The sequence below is a fragment of the Camelina sativa genome, chromosome 15, assembly GCF_000633955.1.
Source record: "Camelina sativa cultivar DH55 chromosome 15, Cs, whole genome shotgun sequence".
NCBI lineage: Eukaryota > Viridiplantae > Streptophyta > Magnoliopsida > Brassicales > Brassicaceae > Camelina > Camelina sativa.
The window spans coordinates 11,144,475-11,168,487 of NC_025699.1; the positions used below are offsets into that span (position 1 = coordinate 11,144,475).

The 24,013-nt window shown below is 35.1% G+C and overlaps 4 protein-coding genes across 4 annotated transcripts; 1 reads left to right on the forward strand and 3 right to left on the reverse strand.

Annotated features, from left to right (window-relative positions):
* On the reverse strand, window positions 357–2,144 carry LOC104746411 (ubiquitin-conjugating enzyme E2 19). Its single transcript, XM_010467879.1, has 6 exons — window positions 1,800–2,144; window positions 1,325–1,352; window positions 985–1,212; window positions 810–873; window positions 646–705; window positions 357–522 (listed from the first exon to the last, which is right to left on the reverse strand). The coding sequence occupies exons 1-6, from the start codon at window positions 1,916–1,918 to the stop codon at window positions 476–478; spliced, it is 546 nt and encodes a 181-aa protein (XP_010466181.1). The 5' UTR covers window positions 1,919–2,144; the 3' UTR covers window positions 357–475.
* Window positions 2,694–4,865, reverse strand: LOC104746412. Its single transcript, XM_010467880.2, has 8 exons — window positions 4,726–4,865; window positions 4,578–4,635; window positions 4,423–4,492; window positions 4,176–4,266; window positions 3,983–4,053; window positions 3,541–3,761; window positions 3,252–3,420; window positions 2,694–3,077 (listed from the first exon to the last, which is right to left on the reverse strand). The coding sequence occupies exons 2-8, from the start codon at window positions 4,623–4,625 to the stop codon at window positions 2,896–2,898; spliced, it is 852 nt and encodes a 283-aa protein (XP_010466182.1). The 5' UTR covers window positions 4,626–4,635; window positions 4,726–4,865; the 3' UTR covers window positions 2,694–2,895.
* On the reverse strand, window positions 5,515–7,139 carry LOC104748355 (cytochrome P450 705A5-like). The gene is made up of 2 exons (XM_010470010.1): window positions 6,231–7,139; window positions 5,515–6,162 (listed from the first exon to the last, which is right to left on the reverse strand). Exons 1-2 carry the CDS (start codon window positions 7,137–7,139, stop codon window positions 5,515–5,517), a joined length of 1,557 nt encoding a protein of 518 aa, XP_010468312.1.
* Window positions 12,333–14,324, forward strand: LOC104746413 (cytochrome P450 705A5-like). The gene is made up of 2 exons (XM_010467881.1): window positions 12,333–13,284; window positions 13,371–14,324. Exons 1-2 carry the CDS (start codon window positions 12,364–12,366, stop codon window positions 14,019–14,021), a joined length of 1,572 nt encoding a protein of 523 aa, XP_010466183.1. The 5' UTR covers window positions 12,333–12,363; the 3' UTR covers window positions 14,022–14,324.

Below are 24,013 nucleotides of genomic sequence, written 5' to 3' on the forward strand. Positions count from 1 at the left end.
ACACGAATTATGGGCTTCATGATTTGAACAGGATCGTCTCCGCTTCCTCCTCCTCCGGAACCAACAATTCCATGATTTTAGCTCGATTTATCTTAACAGCTTTGGTTTGTTTGTTTGGTTGGTATTGTCGCGATATATCATCATGTTCTTATCGCTTGGGAACTTCTGTTTCTCGGTTTTCTTATAAAGTTCAGATACTAAATTTTTAATGAAAATTTCTGATACGTCGTCTACAACATTTTCAGAGCTACTACGAACTTCTCAAACCTAAGTTACTTAAACAATAGAGTTTTTTTTTTTTTAATCTGCTCTGAATGGTTGGTTGATACTGGTGTCTGGTGGTGATTGTGTGTAACTGTGTGATAAGAGGGTTTTGATTGCTAATATTGGCTCACACTGAGAATAGAAAAAGTTGAAAATTGACATGATCCAGGACAGTTGTGATTTAAATCAGTTTACAGAGGCTTTTTGAGAATCATGCGTTTAAAGGCTTGTAGAGCTTCTCAACCATCTTCCTATACTCTGTTACATTAGCAATACAACCAAAAAAATAAAAACAGGCATAAGAAGAAGAATATCTTTATTGAATCAAAATGGTTGTAAAACCAGAGATGCTGTAATCTGATTACTAATGCAAAAAATTACCTTCTTGATTGCTCCAAAGCTGAGCTGCTTGATTGTTCAATGGTGAGCTGATGTTCGGTTCTGATCAAATCCCAACAAAAAGGCAGGAAAATCAGATATAAGATATCAAACCAACAGATAGAAACGGGAGCCGGTTAATATATCAACCATAGAATAGAGTTTACCTCCAAGAAGGCTCTGAATTGAGAGTAATATCGTCCTCACATCATAAGCAGAAGACCATTTATCCTACAAACAATGTGAAAACAGATACTGGTTAAGTACAGATCCGTCTTAAGTACTGCTTCTCTGAGATGTGTGTTATAGCTTTAGCTCCATGAGCAAACGATTGTTATGTACCTGAAGAATGTCCAAGCAAATATTGCCATAAAGATCCACATTGGGGTGGAAGCAACACGTCTCAAACTTAACTTTGGGAGCTTTAAAAGGATAATCGTTTGAGAAAGAGAGCGAAAGTCTGTACTCAGTTCCTTCAAACACAGTGTCTTTACTCCCTGTGATAGTTCCTTTCCAGCAGAATATGTTGTCTTCCTCTGGAAAAGCCGAGATCCCAGGATCACCTCCCATCTGCAAAACATAAATCCCAACAAAAGCTATATATAAGCGTTTAAACTATATCCACAGACAGGTTCAGTTCTGATTCTTTACATAGAAGAAAGGCAAAGGAGGGATAGCTTACCATCAAGCCCATTAGTTCAGACTGCAGCCTGCATTTAAAGACGAACAAAAGAATTAGTAAATCATTGAATTGGATTTGAGCAAGAAGAGATCTGAATCAGAACCAAACAAGAGGAAAACCATAGTGAAATGTAATCAGTAGTACATATATAGCCCGATGCATCAAACTCTCAGAGGAATTATAGCAAACAGTTGGTGGGCAATAAAAGAACCCATCATTTTTCAGAAAAGAACAAAGAGAAGTCACAATCAGTTCTTTTTTGGATCCATCGTTTTGTCTAAAAATGATCTAGAAAGATGTAGACCACAAGAACTAGATATGGGTATAATCAAATCCTAATCTAATCTACCTAATGAAATCAACAAAACAATCGAATAAGCGATTCCAATCGTAAAGAAGCTAAAGACTATTACAAATTCCACGATGCGGATTATTCCAAGATCGGGGGGAAAAGAAAAAGTAGAAAAGAAAGAACCTTTTGAGAACGGATTGGCTATCGACGGTCTTAGACGGAGGAGCAGGTTGCTTTGATCCAGTGGCTACCGGCGTAGTCGCCGCCGGAGTATTTCCTGTGTACCCATTAACCGTCGCCATCCTTTTTTCGCCTCTTCTGATTGAAAAACCCAACAATCGTAGTCGAAATTTCTGAAATTGAAATGCTTTCACACGTGGAGGTACAGATTCACGAACGATCTAAATTGAAGAAGAAGGAGAAGAGAGATAGAGATAGAGTTCTTCTTCTCTTCTTTAACAGAGAGAGAGATAGAGAGACGTGGGTCTGGGTTATAAAACGTGTACGACAAAAGAAACGACGTCGTTGTAGAAGCAATAAAAGGGAATTATCTTTCCGAACGTTGTAACTTAGAATATAGCGAGCGGCTCTTTGGTGCATTTGAATTGAAAAATTCACCTAACTTATGTAACGGCTACTTCTTCTTTCTTTCCAATCATCAACTTTGTTATACGAAAACAATGTAAATGGGAATTTAATTGTTTCGATAAAGGACACTTTACCATTGCATTTTCCTTGGGATAAGAAAATTAGTTGATGTAATCATGTTTTGTAAGATCGATCATCCATCATAATTTTACACATCAGAAGAGGCCAAACAAAACAGATAAGTTTATGTTTCTTTAGGTAAATCATTGTATTTTGATCAGAGTAAGTAATGAAGGTGATGTTGAGATAAAGGCTCCAACAACACACCATTCTTGCCACTCTCTCGAGTTCCACTTGTGTGGGTCTAGAAAACAATTGTGATGATGCCTCTATATATGCCTAATATTGAAGTGTTAAGTCATGTAAAATGCACAATAGATCAGAGATTCATGAGATATACAAGAAAGAGAGTTTGTTGAGAGCAAAAGAAAAACCAAGATCTTGTTACAATTGGATTCATTAAAAGGGAACAGTATCTCTGAAATCAATCCCAAAGTTAACGAGAGACACTTTTCTATAGATACATGATAACTTCCCTAACTTTTCAACCTATTGAGAAACATCACACTACAAAGCCATCAGAGATGACTACACAAGATAAGGGAGGGAGACGTACATACGGTACCGATCATTAATAGAGCTTAATGACTTTAGAGACTCTTTCAAAGAACACAGGAAACATACTTGTGCTGAACATTATAACCTCTCTCATCCATTCTGGTACCACTCTTTGGAGTGTTCCGAGCGATGCAACCTTGTAAAGCCACTCAGGTTCTTCACCAGATGACACAAAAGTTAGGCTGAAGGATAAACCTGTTATGGTCAAAAAATCAGGGAGAACAAAATCAACATCGGTGCTTTTACGGTGGTTGATGATTTCAAATAAGTTGGATGGTCCATCTTTTGAATCAAAGGGAAATATGTCTTGCATGAAAACAACCCGGAGAAAGATACAGTGGATATAACTTTACGCAACAGATAAATTACCAGTTGTTGGATGCAACAGATGAATTACGTGTTCGCCTTCATTATTACTAGTTGACAATTCCATTCCTAGCAACTGTTCACCAAGAGCTTGAAATATACAACTAGCAGAATTACTTGATCCATCATTGGTTGTTTTGCAGCATTGTGGCTGAGAAACCAAGAGAGTTTCCTTGAAACAAAAAGCAAGAATAAATATTAATACGGATAACTTTATGATCCACGGGGTTAGTGAAACAAGATGTGCATCATTCAGCTCAGAACTGAAAGGATAAGAGACGATTTGTTTTACCTTTGGTTTATGATGGTTGTTAATGTGAGGTGATACCATATCCGTTTCCTCCACCATATCTTCTGACAGTCTGCTACGTTTTCTCATGCTTCTCGTTGTAACTCGAGCAGTTTCAGGTGTTATAGTCTCTTGTTTTTTCCCACTTTGATCTTCGAAGTTGCGAAGATGTCCCTCTTGGATCTGCTCTTTTAGCTTGACATTTTCTTCAGTAAGTGCTTTATCTGTTAAAAAAAAAAACTCAACTCTTTTAAAGTCCAAGTTCAAAAATGACTCAACACCGAAAGAACAACAAAGATTTTATCCTCATCACTCTCCTCCACAAGCACTTCACATTACTTTCTCAGCCAAATTCCTTTAAAAAACAAACTTCATATATCACGTCCTATGAAAATGCTACATGCAAATTGGAGCAGAAACTATAATTAACATTGCTTCTTCTTACTCTTTTGTTTTTCTTCCTTGAGCTCACGATTAAGATTTTGATACTCCAGACACTTGTCGTCCCTGTCAGATCTGTGGAACAAGATTGGTATAATTACATTTGCAAGGCATCATCCAACTTACTCTAAAGATAAACCACATCAACAGAGGATAAAATGAACAGGGTAATATAGTAATGATGTAGTAGTACATGCCTGATTGAATCCATTTCAGTCCTCATTTTCTCAACTCTCTCCAGCAAATCCTGCTTTTCACTTTTCAAATGCTCCATCAACTCCTCCGAAGCTGCACACACAAAGACAGAGACACTAATAAGTCAAAAAAAAAACCCCCAATTTTTGTAAATTCCAAATTGCGAATTCCGAAAATCTAACCTAACAAGAGAGAAATACTCAAATCTCAAAATTGATGAAACTTATGAAAACAATTAGAGGAAATTACCTGCAACAAATTTGAGGAACTTCTCTTCAACTCCCTTATTAACTGCATCGAATTCGGAAATTTCCTTCTTCTGGNAAAAAAAAAAAAAAAAAAAATGAAATCCAAATCAAAATCGAAGCCCAGAAATTACATGAGGAGGAGGTTGATGGAAAAACCTTGAGTTTGATGTATTTGTCGTAGAGCTTGGCGTAGAGAGCTTCCATACTTGTGCAACTGAAGAGTGAGTGAAGAAGAAGGATCTCTAATTAAAATTGATGATACGCAAACCCGAAGAAAAGAAACAAAATCGAAGAGTTTTTATACAATTTCGATTCGAGAGTGGGTAGCGACACAATACGTTTCGTTCCAGATTTGAGTGGCGAATTCGAAAAACTAATTTCAAAAAGAATCCCCAAACTGACGCCTACGAAATTAAACGAATTGTGGATTTTAATGGGGGGCAATGTTTTTTATTAGCACTATTTTTTTTATTTCATTTAATTTTAATTTCTTAGTGTGACTTTGACATTACTATTTTTTTCCATACAATTGCCCTCACGAAAACAAAACGGACGAAGAAAGAAAAAAACGAGCAAGGGTGATTAGGTATTTTACTATTAAGACACGCGGATCCAATGGGCAGTTGGATTGGTTCCATTCGGGTCACGACTAACATATCCGGATCAAGAATAAAGCTAGGACTGTAAACTACTCGAAATCAAAACTTTTCAAAACCTCACAAGCCTTGCTATGATCAAACCTTTCAAAACAAGTTGGAGGGCTCAAATGAAGTTGAGCACACATAGAACCAAAACATTTCTATCAATAAACATTTAGTTTTGACATGAGAACAAAAAAAAATATAGCCTTGAAGAAAACACTCTTCTTCATTTTATTTAACTTTTAAACAATACAAGAAAGAAACCAGTCTAAACCGGGAAACTTGGCACGACCTAAACCGAAGAACAATGCCCAATTGTTTTCGGTTTCACACGATAAAACAAACTAAACCAAAGGTAATCAACCAACTGGACGACGGAAAAAGATAGAACACATGCAAAGCTTCCTTATTACATGAACAATCTAGTTATCATAATTCATAAGTAAAGTAACTCACGAACTCTGATTCAATGATAAGGGGTTTGTTGTTCGAACAACAGGGGTGAGCTTAGGAGGATGAGCCATGGTCAAACTCAGTCCTATAACAGCCTCTTCCATGTTAATCTTCTCATCTCCTTTGTTTCTCCACTCAAATCCCTGCACCATCATCCCAATACCAGCTCCTAGAAAGACATAAGCTAAATTTGCTCCAGGACAGCCTCTCCTTCCACTACCAAAAGGAATGTACTTGAATGCTTCCTCTCTTCTCTCCTCCTCTTCCCTTGTTCTTGAAGAAGCTAGAAGAAATCTATCTGGCTTAAACTCCTCTGGATCTTCCCAGTAATCTGGATCTCTCATTATAGCATAAAGATTAACAACAAGTGGTGTCTCCTCCGGTACGTCAAACCCTACCATCCTAAACCCTTTCTGGGAGATCCTTCCCAAGACAGTTCCCGGCGGGTGCAGTCTTAGTACTTCCTTAACCACCGCTTGCAGATATGGCAGATTTGGTAGATCGGTTTCTTGAACCAACCTTGTTTCCCCTATCACAGAATCGATTTCTCCTCTCAATCTCTCGAGAATGTTAGGGTTGTTAATCATCTCCGCCATTGCCCACTGTATTGCTTGGGCCGAGGTATCCGTGCCTGCAAATAAAAGATCCTGCAAGGTGCACAAAACGTTTTTTAGTCACGAGTCACAACATGGAACCACATGTGAGTAACATTTACCGCCAACATCGTCTTGATATGGTTTCTAGTGATCTTGTACTCTGTGTCATCGTCTCCATAAGCTGCCAACAACGTGCCGATCATCAAGTCCGTTTCTTGATGCATGTCCCTTTTCTTTTCGTGTTCCACAAGAAACCTTTCGAACATCTCATTTAATCTGTTGGAAACAGTCATTATCTCCTCTTTGAACAGTGAGATTCCGAGCTTCTTAAACACGGATCCCAATACAATCTTCTTTCCCAAGGAAAGAGATTTGGTAGCCAAAGCCCTGAGTCTCTCTGCCTCACCGTTCTCCTCTGAACAGCTCCTCCCCATGATCATCTTGCAAATGCTGTTGTTAACGAACTTCACCGCTTCTTTACCAATCTCAACTGGCTCCTCCTTCATCGCCTTATCGAGCAGGCTTGTATAAAACCGCTCTAGCTCATCTGCACGAACGTCTCTTGACCGCTCGAGTGCCTGTACTCCGAGAAGCTTTGTGACCATGAGCTTCTTCATGAACTTCCAGTGATCTCCATAGGAAGAGGAGATGACGCTTGAAGATCCGGCAAAAAGAGAATCATCGATGGGAGCGGGACCACGAGAGGAGATGTTCTCGTCCTGATTCTTAAAGATCTCGTGAGCCATGGAGGCGGAGGATATGAGGACAATGGGTATGTTGAAGATGCGGAGATGGAGGAGAGGTCCATACTTGGATGAGAGTTTCTGAAGAGACTTGTGGGTAAGAGTAGAGAGGAGAAGGTGAAGATGACCAATGATTGGGAGAGAAGGAGGGCTCGGAGGTAGGTCAAAGCCACGTCTTGAGCCGTTTGGTTTCTTGAAGAAAAGATAGTAACAAATGACTGTCAAGAGGCAGAGGAAGATGAAGGTGGAGCAGTTTTGAAAGCCAAGGATGATCATTGCTGCCATTCTCGCTCAAAGTGAGAAAGCAAATGACAAGTACTAGTGCCTTGTATATATAGCACATGAAAATGTACTGTTTCTTGAAAACCTGAGGTGACGTCGTCTGAGGTGCCATTTGGTTGTATGATCTTCCGTACATATGTGAAAATTTTCTTTAAAAAGTAGCATACAAAATCACCAAGGTATCTTTGCATTTCGTCCACATAAGCCTACTTAGTGTTATTTCATTTGCGTGTTCAAGCATCTAACCAAAGTTTTAAAGAGCAAAAACAATATTTATGTACCTAATGTGAATGTGCGGTGACATATGATTCATTATTTTTTCGGACGAACAAGGCCGACATATGCTTTGTTCATTATTCGTATTAATTCATTCATAGATATCAGTATTAGAACAAGTTATAATTCTCTTTTTAACCACACTCTCAATTACGCGTTGTGTTGCACATTGAGGAAAAGTCTTCCAAATTTGCTCAAGTGATAGAGACAAAAAGGAAAATGTTGTTTGTTGATTGTTTGCATATCAGTGTTCTAAAACGCGCTATGCGGTTGCTACGCGGTTGATAAACGCCTAGCGCCTAGCCGTATATGCGGGTGCCTAAGCGGAATGTAGGCGAATTATATATTTTAGATATATGAATATATATTTATATAAAAATAATATATATATATATATAGGATGAAAAGTTATACACTTTAATTTTAGAAAACATAAAACAAAAATATAGTATCAAATATTATATTCAATAAACTCTTATCTATCAAAATAGTTTAGAATCTATAATAATCTCACATTTTAAACAAAAAAAAACATAATCGATTCAAAAACTTGTAAAATTGACAAAATGTAAGTTTATACTTACTTTGGAACCAAATTAAATTTCATAAGTTTAGACTTTAGAGGCTAATTATAATATTTATTAGAAACAAAAATATTATTTTAAAAAATATTTAATTACAGTATTTTTTACTATTTTAGTCAACATACCGTCTAGAATCCGTACAGGCGTCCGCGTAGACCGCATAATGTCCGCCTAAACGCTATTAGGCGTCCGAATTATTTAAAACCGCCTAAATTACCGCATAGCTAAAATTCGAGACGCTCGGTCACCGCATAGCGTATAACCGCCGCCTAGGCATCCGCGTAGGCCGCATTTTAGAACACTGTTGCATATACACTATATGTACCTAATGAATGTGAGGTGAAAATAAGTTGGACTATGAAAATGAAAGAGAGAGAGGATCAAATAAAATCACAACAAGGGAACAAAGGGAACAAAGCTCTATCTATACTATTAAAAGAGAAACATTTTTAATAAGTAGACATAGATTAAGAAATTATTACATGAAATGCCACCCAAATAAGAATAAGGATATGTATAACTTAGAGCCAAACAGTTTGATAGAACAAACATTAAATGATTTTAACACATTAACACATAAAAATCGGAAGCAATTAAAACCTATCATAAAATCTAAATAAATCAACCCACATAATTAGAGTAGAATTAAAACAACCAATTAAAACCTACCCACATAATTAGCAACATAATCTTTAAGTCCATTGATTAGTAAAATTCAATCTTACAATATCTTCTAAAATAATAAAGATGTGTTTCATTTATAAGAGAAGTTAACATAATCTTAGCAACTTAGTTTAGGAAAATCTCGGAAATTAAAACCAAAATCTCGGAAAATTAATATAATCTTAGAATATGATCTTAGTTTAATTAATTGCTTAATTATGAAATATTTTAAATTATACTAACTAATATACCTTTCAACCGACCCTAATTGTAGTATCAATTCAAAATGCTATAAATGATAACGAAAGAAAAAATATTTGCAAGAAACAATTAAATAATTTATTACTCCCGAAATTAACAGCATACCTTGATCAAATATTTGATTGGATTTTTGGATAGTTTCAAAAACTCCCAAAATTTTAGGAAATTTTGAATTATTGATTCACTAAAAATACTGATTAAAAGATATTTACTCAAGATATGCTGTTAATTCAGCTTTTATTTTGCCTGAGAAATCAAAGTAATATGCAATTAAGTATTTATTTGTTGAGATTTTGATCCTACTAACCCTAATTATCTTCGAGCTATATATATCTTCTTAAAGTTGTACACACTACATAAATTGTTTCATAAAAAGAATATTTTCATCGGCCTCTACAAAAATTAACCCTGCATAGCTTAGAATACGAGTGTGCAATGGTTTTAGAAAACAAAACGGCAGATGATGTTGAATATGTAACCAAAATCCATCTTAATCTCCTATATTTTATATGGGGTGAGTCTTATTTTTATTTTATTGTAGGTTCACAATTTTGTTAATTATATTTTAAGTAAAGAATTTTGTATTTACAGATAGTGGATGACATACATAAAAAGTGACATACATAATACAATAAACCTAAAGAATGTAAGGATGCATCTAGGTTTTGTACATGAGTTAATTTGATCATTTATACACACATACTATAGTCATCTTATATCCTATATATTTACAAGCATTACCATTGTCTATAAACATTTAAACAATTTTCCATTTACTAATTTTTTTTACATATAGATTTACCGTCAATTAAATTTGGCTTTTCATATACTGTACTCATGTCATTTTTTTATTGTTTATGGTGTTTAGTCTTAAGATATAGAAGAGAATAGTATGTAATTGTATAGTAGATTTGTGTGTCCACCAACACAACATATATCACAAGGTGTAGACATTTATGTCCCATAATGAAAATGTTTAATAATACATTTTATAAAACTAATTAGAAATTGTAAATTCACATTATCTGTTTTATTTTCATTTAATTTGTGCGTTATTTAAATTATGTCAATCAAACAAAACAAAACAAAACAAAACAATGTTTACATATTTAAGAATTAAATAGTAATTTTTTTATTTTAATTTTATCTATCAGAAAAATATTTCCATATACATTTCTATTTTTGAATATATAAAAATAAAAAATGTTGATAAACTATTCATGATAAATGGGGCGGGTGTAATATATTCAAAATCTCCATATTATTTATTTCAAATATCATGACTAATTATAGCGGGTATAAGATACAAACGTGTAATTCAAAAAATAAAAAATATTATAATGTAAAGAAAAATGGGTAACGAGTTAAAGTATAAACATTTTTGGTAGCTAGATTCAGTTCTCAAAATCTTTAGTTTCAGTAAGCGCCAACTTCAGAATGGGTATGTGTCTACTTTAAGATGATTATTTTGAAAAAAAATTAGTAGATTTGAATATTTTATAGAGTTTGAGAATATCATAAATGAAAATACAAGTAATCCGTCATAATTTTTCACCCATTTCTTTAATATATATCTTACATATTACATATTAGAAAAAATGATTTATTGAAATGTATGTTACCTACGGGTTTACAAATTCAAGCAAGGCTAATGCATATATTACTCATTTGGTTTCCTGGAGTGAGTTTTCTACTGGCCAAAAAATATTAAATTCGTTACCGGAAAAATCTTTCGAGATGAGTTTCACAAGCTTGACACTTTAGGTCATCTGATAAAAAAAAACTATTCTTTTAGCAGATTTTCCGGTTTGATAGTTAAGAAATTTAATAATAATTAATCTAATCAATCATTAATTTGGTTCTTATTTGATCTGGATCCCCTATCACATCAATCCCAATTTCTTAGTAAACCCGCTATTATTTCAACCTAACATTCACAAAATGAATGTAAAGAACCGATCTTAGTTTCAATTATAAATGTTATACCTTCTAATTACATGCTACCTATCAAAAAGCAGTACTCTCAACTATGGAGTATGAAACTATTTTTATAATTGTTTTACACATAGATTGATTTGTCATATAGTACTTCCAAATATATTGAATACATTTTACAAACTAATATTTTCAAAATAATTTCAAACTATATACAAACATAGTTTATAAAAAAAAATCTGGCACATATATAATATATTTCATACCTCATTATTAACTTAATTTATGAAATCAACCATGCACGTACGTGCAGGTCGGAATCTAGTATATGTTGGTTGCCAAAAGATTAATTCGATTCGTCTTTGTTTGTCCAAAATAAAAAGATAGTATATATGTTCCAATACCTTTTTTAAAAAAGGGGATTTTGAGATGACTCATGTCGGCACTCGGCTGTCGCTCTCGAGTTTTCAATTTTTTTTTTTTTTTTTTTTCGAGTTTTCAATTATAATAAAAGAATAATTCGAATGTGAATCTTACAATATCACAATTTTCTTAATTTATACGTCATAACTGTACGTTAAAGTTTTCTATTTCTCCTTGCAAAATGCAGTTAGCGAGAGAAGGAGAAAGAAAGGAATAAAGAAGGCACAAGCAAATGTCACTCCCATAAACTGGTGAATACAATCGTGTAGTTTTGCAAGTTTGGAGCTTAACATTAAAACCAAAAAAAAATTGGAACTTTATGATTATTTTCCACGTCCTCTAAAAGATAAAGACAAAAGAAACAGTGTGGAATAAGAAAAATATGCAGTTTTTGCACAAACACAAAAAAAAAAAAAAAAAGAATGCAATCTACGGTTGAAAGAGTCTCCACCGTAAACATTACTCACTTGGCACATGTCCTATCATCATAATTAGTTTTGGGTTTTATTTATAATTTAAATTTTACATAAAAAAAATTACACAAAACTTATTAAAAAACATATTTGAGAGATTAGTAGAAGTTCTCTTCACTGTACATGCTCTTATTAGATTCATCTATCACGTTTTGTATGTTTGCTCTTAAAACTATGCTAAACTACTTGAACACGCAAGTAAAATAACTCTATGATTAGCTTACTGTTAGTTATTTCATGTTTTGTAAAATATTGGACGAAAATTAGTGGGCTTTATGTAGAGAAAATGCAAATATATATTGGTAATTTTCTATGATATTTAAATTATAAAGAACAAAATATGATATGAAATCCAAAGATCTTAAAATCTAATTATAGTGGTTTATAATAATGAACATCAACTTACCAATTACAGAAATAATCTTATAATTATTGTGGTCCTCAAAATTACAAAACTTACGAAATTGCGTAAGGCAATTGCTATTTTGGTAACTAACGAGACACGGCTCCTCAAGTTTCCATGAAATTTACATTTTCATGTGCTATAAATAGTATTCATTGATTCTTGATAAGATAAGAGCTAGCATTCTCTTTGTCATCATTTGCTTAAGAATGGCAACAATGATCATCCTTGACTTCCAATGCTGCTTCATCTTCATCTCCCTCTGCTCTATCTTCTCATTCCTCTGTTACAAACTCTTCTTCAAGAAACCAAGCGGCTCAATACGTGGCTGTGATTTGCCTCCGAGCCTTCCTTCTCTTCCTATCATCGGTCATCTTCACCTTCTACTCTCTACTCTTCCCCACAAGTCTCTTCAGAAACTCTCCCTTAAGTACGGATCTCTCATCAGTCTCCGCATCTTCAACAACCCCATAGTCCTCGTCTCATCAGCCTCAGTAGCTTATGAGATCTTCAGGACGCATGATGTGAATATCTCGTTTCGTGGTTCACCTCCCATCGACGATTCTCTCTTTGTCGGATCTTGGAGCTTCATCTTCTCTCCTTATGGAGATCACTGGAAGTTCATGAAGAAGCTCATGGTCACAAAGCTGCTCGGATCACAAGCGCTCGAACGGTCAAGATTCGTCCGTGCAGATGAGTTACATCGGTTTTATGTGAGCTTGCTTGATAAAGCGGGAAAGAAGGAGACTGTTGACATGGTTAAGGAAACGATGAAGTTAAGTAACAACAGCATTTGCAAGATGATTGTGGGGAGGAGTTGTTCAGAGGAGAACGGTGAGGCAGAGAAAGCTAGAAGTTTGGCTAGCGAATCGATTGCCTTGGTGAACAAGGTTGTATTGGGAAGCTTGTTGCGCCCACCGTTTAAAAAGCTTCTAAGCTCATTGTTTAGAAAAGAAGTGATGGCTCTTTCCAGCAGATTTGACGAGCTGCTCGAAAGGATTCTTAAGGAATATGAGGAGAAGCTAGACGGGCATCAAGGCACGGAACTGATGGACGCGTTGTTGGAAGCTTATCAAGATGAAAACGCCGAGTATAAGATCACTAGGAACCATATCAAGTCTTTTGTTGCGGTAAATATAATGTTCCACTCATTATTGAATAAGGTATAATCCAAAACTGTTGACGTACTAATCAAGAAACGTTTTTGCAACTGCAGGATCTTCTATTTGCAGGTACAGACACTACAGCACAGACAACACAGTGGACAATGGCGGAGATCATTAAAAATCCTGACATTCTTGAGAGACTGAGAGAAGAAATAGATACGGTGGTAGGGAAAACAAGATTGATTCAAGAAACGGATTTACCAAAACTGCCTTATTTACAAGCGGTGGTTAAAGAAGTACTAAGAATGCACCCACCAGGGTCTTTCTTTGCAAGGGTCCCCCAAGAAGGTTGTAGGATCGGAGAGTTTTACGTGCCGGAGGAGACACCACTTATTGTTAATGTTTATGCTGTGATGAGAGATCCAGAGTACTGGGAAGATCCTGATGAGTTTAAGCCAGAGAGGTTTCTAACTTCTTCTAAGTCAGGGAAAGAAGATGAGAAAAGAGAGAAAGCACTAAAATACATTCCTTTCGGCGGGGGAAGGAGAGGTTGTCCCGGAGAAAACCTAGCTTATGTCATTCTAGGAAGTGTTGTTGGGATGATGGTGCAGGGCTTTGACTGGAGAATCAAAGGAGATAGAGTTGACTTGGAAGAATCAATCAAAGGATTGACCTTGACCATGGCTCATCCTCCTAAGTTCATTCCGGTTGCTCGAACCGTGAACCCTTTAATTTCGAATCTGCCTAACCACAAGTTGTGATTTTTCACGTACGAGTCTGTAAAATCGTTAATAAAGAAAGCTTGGACTTTTATGTTTCTGTGTCGTCCAAGTTTTCCGGTTAAGTCGTTGTTTTGGTTTTAAGTTTGGTTTACTATGGAAGGGATTTACGAAGTGATTTTGGATGGGAAAAATGTGGAGATTTTGGTTTTGAAGTTAGTCTATAAAGTTCCAAGTGTCATTTAAAATTAACAGATACCTAATCACTCTTGTAATGATCCCCATATCATATACTATTGTAATTAAAGATCATGTCTGTTGTCTAATAAATTAATCATATACCAAGTGTCATTTTTTTTTCCGTCGAAATTGAATTATATTGATGAAGACCTTTGGTAGTCCAAAATACAATTGTTTGTAAAGCCAAATTGGCGGGTTAAAACAATCATAATAAAAATTACATGTTTGACAACCAAACTTTGCTAACAGATGAGCAACATTATTCCCCTCTCTCTTTGTAAAGTTAAAAACAATATTTGAAAAATATGATGCCCATAATCGAATATCTTGGATTATACCATCTAAACATATGTCTATGTGTTCATAGTTGATGATCTTATATAAAATCTGACAATCTCATTCAAAACAGACAGAAGTAAAACCTCTAATCCAAGTTTGTTGCAGAGCCATTAGCAATGCCTTTGCTTCAGCTTCAAGTGGAGTTCTTGTCGCACCAAGTTTTGTAGAGCCCCATCCTTGTGATATACCATCTGTATTACGTATGATCCATCCTCCCGTGGCTTGATTAGTAAGGTGATCAAATCCTACATCATAGTTACACTTAACAAGTGAATCATCGGGTCTCCTCCATGTAGTTGGTTCCTGTTGTCGACTTGTATTACTTTGACAAGGTTGTGGGTTATAAGTAAACCAATCTTGGATATCATTTTGAGCTCTCTGTATTGAAACCCTCGGTTGTATTGTAATACCCTCAAAAATGAACTTATTTCTTGCTTTCCATATATGCCATAGCAGCCACAAAGGTAATAACTGAGTTGCAGTAGAGACTTCTTCCATATAATCCATATCTAAGAAAGCTTGTAGGATAGACTCGTTATCTAAATTCATATCCAAAAGGATCTCAATTGGCACATTTGCTTGTTCCCATACTAATTTCGCATAGGGGCATTCAAAAAGTATATGCTTTTTATTGTTTCATCAGCCTAAAAACATTTTGGACAAACAGGGTCAATATTTTTTCCCCGAGTATTTAGCCGTGTTATCGATGGTAGTGATTTGGACAAAACTCTCCATAGAAAGTGTTTGAGTTTTGGTAGAATATTAAGTTTCCATATCCTGTTCTTTAAAGATACCGATCCATGTGGTATAGGAGGTTGATTTAGTGGAAGGTGGTTCTGCATACTTAGCCAATAACCAGAGCGTACAGTGTATTCTCCTGTTGATGTATAATGCCAAATGATTCTGTTTGGTCTTATATTTCATGATAAATAGATTGATTTTACTTGTTCATGTTCCTCCTGTGGAATGTGACTCATTAGTTTTTCCTCATTCCAAAAACGGTGAGAACCTGTGGCTGCAAACAAGTCTTTAATCACTAGCTCATCTGTGGAAGATATTGTATGAATAGGTTGTGGTGGTGTTGTCGGTAGCACATTGTCAATATTCACCCGTATAGAGCTTCCATCTCCAACTAAATATCTACTTCCTTCCTTGATTATTTTGATACCCTCTAGAATAGACGCATTGATAAGGTCTTCTCTTTGCTTCAAGGATGTGAACATCAGGGTAATACCTTGCCTTCATTATTTTTGCAAATTTTGAATCTGGATATTGTATTAGTCGCCAGACCTACTTTGCAAGGAGAGCATCATTAAACTTAGTTAAGTTCTTGAATCCTAAACCACCATCTGACTTAGCATATTGTAATCGTTGCCAAGCAATCCATGAAATGTCTCTCTCATTGTTGCTTTTCTCCCACCAGAATTTTTGGAGAACTTGGTCTATCTCTGTTATTACATTCGTCGGCAATTTAAAACATGACATAGAGTATACAGGCATTGATAGGGCTACAGACTTGAGCATTATTTCTTTTCCAGCTTGAGAGAGTCTTTTGGTGCTCCAAGAGGAAGTTCTTTGTCTTACATTGTCAACAATGTAACTAAACATTTCAGCTTTCTTCTTACCAAACTGCTCCGGTAAACCTAGATATTTTCCCCCACCGCCTTGATTTGGTATATCTAGAATCTTTTTCAGGCGTTCTTGAGTATGACCATGAACTCGAGATCCGAATGTGATCATTGATTTGCTCTTATTTATCATCTGACCAGAATAGTATTCGTATACCTCAAAAGCTTCTTTTATTGCTTTGCAGTTTCTTGTATTTGCCTGACAGAAGAATAAAGAATCATCGACAAACTATAGATGACTTATTGCTGGGACTCCATTCCCCACTTTTATACCTTTGATGTCACCACTAAGAACCCTAGTACGTATTAGATGGCTCATAATATCCGCACAGAGAATGAAAAGATACGGGGATAGAGGATCTCCCTGTCTTATTCCTCTTTCAGGGATGATCAAACCGTGAGGTGAACCATTTATTAACACAGAATAGATTACTGATCTTACAGAAGCCATGATCCACGATAACCACTGATCATTAAATCCAAATAAGCGCAGGGAGACTTCAAGAAAATTCCATTCGACACGGTCATAAGCTTTTGTTACATCAGTTTTGATTGCCATATAGTTTTGTGAAACCCTCTTTCTTGATTTTAAAGAATGCATAACCTCATGTGCAATCAAGACATTATCTATTATTAACCGACCTGGGATGAAGGCAGCTTGTGAATCAGAGACAATGGAGTCAAGATATTGTTTTAGTCTATTCACCAAGCACTTGGAAATGATTTTATAGATCACATTACACAAGGCAATTGGCCTATAATCAGCGAGAGTGATCGGATCAGTTATTTTTGAGATCATACAGATAATTGTATGATTTAGTCCTGATTTCATATACGATGTATGAAAGAATTCTTTGACCTCTGTCACTATATCCGATCCAACAGTGTTCTAAAATGCGGCCTACGCGGATGTCTAGGCGGCGGTTATACGCTATGCGGTGACCGAGCGTCTCAAATTTTAGCTATGCGGTAATTTAGGCGGTTTTAAATAATTCGGACGCCTAATAGCGTTTAGGCGGACATTATGCGGTCTACGCGGACGCCTGTACGGATTCTAGACGGTATGTTGACTAAAATAGTAAAAAATACTGTAATTAAATATTTTTTTAAATAATATTTTTGTTTCTAATAAATATTATAATTAGCCTCTAAAGTCTAAACTTATGAAATTTAATTTGGTTCCAAAGTAAGTATAAACTTACATTTTGTCAATTTTACAAGTTTTTGAATCGATTATGTTTTTTTTTGTTTAAAATGTGAGATTATTATAGATTCTAAACTATTTTGATAGATAAGAGTTTATTGAATATAATATTTGATACTATATTTTTGTTTTATGTTTTCTAAAATTAAAGTGTATAACTTTTCATCCTATATATATATATTATTTTTATATAAATATATATTCATATATCTAAAATATATAATTCGCCTACATTCCGCTTAGGCACCCGCATATACGGCTAGGCGCTAGGCGTTTATCAACCGCGTAGCAACCGCATAGCGCGTTTTAGAACACTGCGATCCAATAATGTCCCAATAATGTTTGTAAAATCGAGCTGTGAGTCCATCTGGTCCCGGTGCTTTGTCGTCTCCAAAGGAGGATAAAGCTGAATATATTTCCTCTCTGGTGAATTCTTTAGTTAGTTCCGCATTAATCTCATTTGTAACCGTAGGAACAAAATCTCCAAAGTCTATTGGAGAAACAGGATTCTTAGTAGATGCATAGACCTTGGTGAAATATTCTTGAGCATGAGAACCAATATCATGGTCATCTTGATGAACATTCTGCGTTTCATCCATAACAGATTTTATGTAGTTCTTTGCATATATGATCTTAGTACTGGCATGGAAGTAAGCGGTATTACGATCACCTAGAGTAAGCCATTGATTTCGGCTTTTATTCTTCCAGTAATACTCTTCATCTCTATAGGCTGCATTCAGTTTCCTCTATATTCTCGGTATATGACTCCGCAATGAGGGATTTAAACTCGACATAGCTTTGTCTAGAGCAGCTTGGAAATGATCTATTCGTTTCGAAGCATTGATATTTGCGGCATGTTTCCCTTTGGCCATGGCTTGACGGCATCGTGTTATTTGATCACAAATATTGTAGTAGTCTCGATCTTTACAAGAATTCCAACCTTTTTCTACTACTTTATCAAAGTCCTTAATGTTGGTGAGTCGTTTATCAAATCGAAATGGTTTATGGACCCCAACGTTTGTAGGATTTAGGTTGGCAAACAAAGGTTTATGATCAGATCCATTAAACTGTAAGAACTATGTTCCTGCAGTAGGAAAAATTGCAGACATTTGAGAGTTTACCAATACTCTATCAAGACAACATTTTATGGTTTAATTTCTTCGCTCCCCTACCCATGAAAACCTGTCTCCTATTGATTTCAGGTCTGATAGATCACAAGTTGCTAACATTGTTCTGAAATTACGAAAGGTCCATTCCTCCCTTTGTGGTCCACCAATTTTCTCCTCATTGTTAAGGATTTCATTAAAGTCTCCAGCTAACATCCAAGCACCATGCCTAGATTCACTAATACTTTGTAAAAGATCCCAAAGTATATGTCTTTGACTCGGTGTAGGATGGCCATACACTCCCGAAAAATAAAAGCTATTATTATTATGTTCAATGTGTACATCAATAATCCTATCAGCTTGATAAATAGATGATAAGGAGACATCGTTTGCCCACATTATTGCTAAACCTCCACTCCTACCATGAGGGGGTTGTGTTATTACATTAGAAAATCCTAAAACAGAAGCAAAGTTATGAACTATATCACACTTATTTAGAGTTTCACACAAAAACAACAACTTAGGTTTTAAAATACGACATAGATACTTTAAGCGGGATCGAGTTGATGGTGAGCAAACACCCTGACAATTCCAGGAGACGACTCTCATGGGGGAAACAATGAGGGTAACGGCCCCCCCGCGCCTCCGTCCAAAGCAGTACTACTGCAGGAGCCTGCAGATTCCACTCGAGTCTTCTTGATGATCTGATTAACAGCTCTCAGATCTTCCTTTGCTTCCTCACATTGGTAGTACTGTTCCATGTCTTCTCGAGAACGTTTATTGGTGTAGCCTTGTGGTGGGAATGAAAGAGTTGCAACCTCTTTACCCTTCGCATACTTTGTGAAGATGTATCGTAGCCTCTCTGCTGTCAGTTCTGTGTCCTCAAACACACTTGGAGAGGAATCATCGTCAGACTCCGAGATGATGAATTCTCTGTTTGCCTTTGAAGGACCAACACCCGGTATCCCACCGTCTGGTGCAATAGTTTGAAGCGTGTTAGTGTCCGAGTCTGGTTCATCTTGATTTTGGTAACCACGATCATCACGGTGGTCCTAGTCATCCGGATCATATCCATCATCACCATCATTGTCATCATCATTTGGATCATTGTCAAAAGACAGGGGACATTCCTTGCTATCGTGAGTGAGAGCACCACATTTAGGGCAAAAGTTACGGAGTCTCTCATACTTAAACTTCAAGATGGTGTTATCATCAATTCCACCAAATTGAAAGTTTCGTTGAAACCTTAAGGGTGTTTCAACATTCCAGTTCACACAGATTCTCACAAACTCAACTAGATTAGCATTTTCATCAAAATCCACGCTAGCAACATGACCTAGTTGATTCCCTATGCAGTTAACCATGGCGGTGTTAAGAAATTGGATTGAATTCCCCGTACCTGGATCCAGAATGGAATCACTCTTGTCTCCGCTTCAGAAATGTTGGGATACCAACGATGAACCGTAAGCATCCAGTCGTTGAAGGCCCAGGGACCACGATGAAGAACCAAATTCAGTGCTGCCTCTGTTTTGAAGACAAACAGAGCCTTGCCCTCCCCCATTATCCGACCACGACAAGCATTGGCGAAACCCAATATCTTAGGCATTTGACCCACAATCGCCCTTAGGTTTTGTTTCCTCGGATTCACAGCACTTACAATAAGCGAGAAACGATTCTCGTTGATTGCCCTTCCACATAACTCTGACGGTAGAACAATCGGAGCATCATTGATCCCCAAATCCAAGTTTTGTAAAGACTTTCGAACATTGTCACTCATCTTTGTAGGATTGAATAGTGATTGACTGCGATGAACACCGATTATGATCCAAGAGAAGACTCCGCTTTTATAGAGAGACCACGGCGGTTTTCTTTGACAGTTATCCCTCAAGAAAATCGGGGGGACATAACTGCAAACAGTTATCTGTCGCAGACAACAACCGTCAAGATCCAAACCGAAAACGGTCTGCTTTGTCGGAAAAACACTCTCACATAGGGAAATCGAATTTACAAGACGGTGGCGGTTGAGAAATCATGAATCGCCTTCGCGAATCGCCTTCGCGATCGCCTAGAGAGAGAAGAGACATTTTTACTTTGGGTTTTATACCAAGTGTCATTTATTAGCGAAGAAAGTTGATAAATTTTAACTCTAATACATTAAAATCTGTATATGTATATATATATATATATATATATATATATATATATATCTATATATAAAGTTAACTTATTTTTCTTTTTTTTTTCCACATCAGCAACTACCTAAGCAATGCTATATGTATTTTTAATACATTAAAAATTATTATTTTAAATATTCATTCATAACATATTTATTACTTATAATTAATAATAGTAAAATATTGATAAAAATGAATTAAATAAAATTAATTAAATTTTAAAATAGTAAAAACAATAATAGAAATTTGTTTTTAGTAAATAATAATAAAATAATTATATAAAAATAAATTAAATAACATAAATGAAAAATTTAAAATAGTAAATACAATGAATTTGTTTTTGTAATAATGTTATTATTCAAATTTTAACCAAAACTGATCAAATTTCAAAATTTAGAATGGGTAAATGAGTTTTAGACGAAAGTAAAGGTTTAAATGCATGGTGGAGTAAAAAATAATTTGTGTAATTGTATCTATAAAATTTTAAACATAAAAATAAAATTGAAGTGAAACATTAGTTTTAAAGAAACATATACTACAAAGATTTATTATTAAATTTCACTTAAAGAAAAATAAAAGATTAATTACTCAACTCAACTTAAAAGTTTTGATCTAAAATGAAGACATCGCAGGGCTCACATTTTTTCTGGGAAAACTATGAAAAAGACTTTTGAAAAAATAATTTATCTAAAAAACTAAAATCAATAGTCACAAAATATATAAATAATGATATGTAAGTCGCTATAAAAAGTAACATGTGATTTGTGTAGCAAATTTCTGAAGACATATTATCAACTGGAGCTACAAAATTCTATAATATGATTAGAAAAACTAAAATATAAAACAAATTTAAGATTTCATTAATAGAAAATGCTTTTAACCCAAAACATTGGCAAAACAACATATTTTAAGTACACTAGTTTTTTTGAGAAGACAAATCTGAGGTTGCATCACAAAATTAACAAATGAGATTTTAGAAATACATGTAACTTGGATTAGTGAATGAATATTCATTGTCAAGTTTAACCGTTTCACTGTCTAAGCATTCTTGATTTGGTCAGAAAATTTATTATAGCAGGTGATGCTCTTGGACAACCCCGTTGTAGCTAAATAGCATTAGAAGTTGTTCATGAAACTTTGTATAGTTGCTTTTAATGTGAGATATCCATATGTTTAAATGATCTCTATTATAGGCGAACGACCGATATTTTACGTTAGAACTTTTAAAAATATATTTTCATGGGATATGAATATGGATGAACTCTTCAATGGATAGAATGTTAGAAGATTGTCGACTCTTGCAGTGAAGTTCTTAAGTCATTTTCTGTTACAGTGTTATCTATTGTTGATTTGTCAAAAAAACATTATTGCGACAATATACAATATATGTTATAAATATATTAGTAAAATAAGTATGGCATTTATATAGATTTATCATTTAAACTTCAAATGATTATATTTATATTCAGTGATTTTTATTGATACAAAAATTTAAATTAAAATCCCACACAAATGATGACATAACAAAAAAATATTATCTTCAGCAATATATATGTTATATATCATTTAGTAAAATAAGTTTAATGTTTATATCGATTTATACTCAAAAGTTTGAATGATTATATTTGAATTCAAAAAATTATATTGATAAAACATATTTTAAATTAAAAATATTGCGTATGCGCGGATACAAATTCTAGTATTATATAAAGTATAAACAAAGGAATGATCGTGTTTTTATTTACGTGTAACTAGAACTGGATTGACTAAAGCTTGTAATATGTGTTTTATACATCTCTTGGTGTGCATGTGCAAGGAGAACATTAAACAATAACTTTAATATCTTTTTCCCAATGTTTTAAAATCCGACCCGGATGACGAACCGGACTACCTCTCGGGTCACCGGGTCACCGGGTCAACCGGGTTCGACCACGGGTCAATCGCACATCTGCAGAAATCTTCGAACACACATATGTATCCCCTTTCACGCCATCAAGATGGTGTTTCATCATATTATCACTTTGGGTCTTTTGATTGAATGACATACGGCCAAGCAATATCACTTTTTCTTCGGACTGAACGGTTTGCAGCTGCTTTTTCTTCATAGTTTTCCACTTCCTCTCTTACCATTTCCTGTTAAATTCACAACATAGAAATATAAAACACAGATCTGAAAAAGATTATACTAATAGTCTAATATTCTAAATCAATTAAACACATGATAATCACAAATAAAGATGAATTTTCAGAATAATAGAGAAAGATTAATATAGAACAACCAACGGTTTCTTACGCAAAGTATGAGAGATCAGAGATGACAAATAAGTTGAAGATGAGAGGTGTGCCATCGAAACTCTAAAGGAATAAAAGGTTTTAAAATAATTGAAACTGTGAAACTTTATATTTTTTTCCAAAAATCAACTGAATTTTTTTGAACCACTAACCGGCCGGGTCAACCGATTCACCGGGTCACGGGTTAATAGCGGTTTTTTCTGGGTTTTGCCGGTTTTATTACTACCGGTTATTAGTACTATTTCCGAACCGGTGAAGTCTCCGGGTCGCGGGTTAACCGGTCGGACCGGCCGGTCCGGGCCGGGCGTGAAAACATTGCTTTTTCCTGAAGGAATCTTCACCTCCAGTTAATATGGATGAGGTGTTGTTAGTAATTCATAAAACCATCCATTGATTCAGTTAACCAAAATCAACATTTTATATTTTGTTTTCCGGCAATTATTTTGCTAATAACCCAATTTTCCAACTATGACACTCATACCGATTTCGCCAAAATCAACACTCATACTATTGGAAACTCGATTTTCCGGACTACGACAATCACCTAAATCACATCAACACCAACTCCTTTCAAAAAATTTAGATTAAGATGTTCAATATTTATTATTATTTTTACAATTAGAAATAATTTTTTTTTTTTGTCTCTCTCTCTACCAATTTTAGAAAAAAATAAAAACTAATCTCAACAGGCCCATTAAGCCCAAAATATAAAACGACGACGTAACAACGAATTTTGCAGAGCTAAAGTCTTTAAAAACTAGTAAGGCTCCGTCTCGGTCTCTCAGGTCTAAAAACTAATAAGCGACGTTCGAAGATTTTGTGAGCCAGTTGAAACAAGCGCCGGTCTAGTTTAAGTTCGTTTTTTGGTAAAATCTCAATTTCCCTCCAAACTTTTCATTCTAAAAGTTTTTGAATCTTTCCTCTTTATCTTCTTCCTCTCGACTCGACGATGGATCTGATCTTTTCGATTTCTGTGGTTTGACGACTTTGATTTATGGTTTCCTTTTCCGGTAAAATTTCTCTCTGCTTTTGTTTCTGAATTCAATTAAAA

Coding starts and splice junctions, on each gene's coding strand:
- LOC104746412 (XM_010467880.2), bottom strand. CDS start 4,625: ATGGAAGCTCTCTACGCCAAGCTCTACGACAAATACATCAAACTCAAG. Junction 4,054..4,175: donor ACTGAAATGGATTCAATCAG/GCATGTACTACT, acceptor CTTGTTCCACAG/ATCTGACAGGGACGACAAGT. Junction 3,762..3,982: donor CAAGGAAGAAAAACAAAAGA/GTAAGAAGAAGC, acceptor TTTTTTTAACAG/ATAAAGCACTTACTGAAGAA.
- LOC104748355 (XM_010470010.1), bottom strand. CDS start 7,139: ATGGCAGCAATGATCATCCTTGGCTTTCAAAACTGCTCCACCTTCATC. Junction 6,163..6,230: donor ATATCAAGACGATGTTGGCG/GTAAATGTTACT, acceptor TGCACCTTGCAG/GATCTTTTATTTGCAGGCAC.
- LOC104746413 (XM_010467881.1), top strand. CDS start 12,364: ATGGCAACAATGATCATCCTTGACTTCCAATGCTGCTTCATCTTCATC. Junction 13,285..13,370: donor ATATCAAGTCTTTTGTTGCG/GTAAATATAATG, acceptor TTGCAACTGCAG/GATCTTCTATTTGCAGGTAC.
- LOC104746411 (XM_010467879.1), bottom strand. CDS start 1,918: ATGGCGACGGTTAATGGGTACACAGGAAATACTCCGGCGGCGACTACG. Junction 1,213..1,324: donor CTGAACTAATGGGCTTGATG/GTAAGCTATCCC, acceptor TATGTTTTGCAG/ATGGGAGGTGATCCTGGGAT. Junction 523..645: donor GCTTTGGAGCAATCAAGAAG/GTAATTTTTTGC, acceptor CTAATGTAACAG/AGTATAGGAAGATGGTTGAG.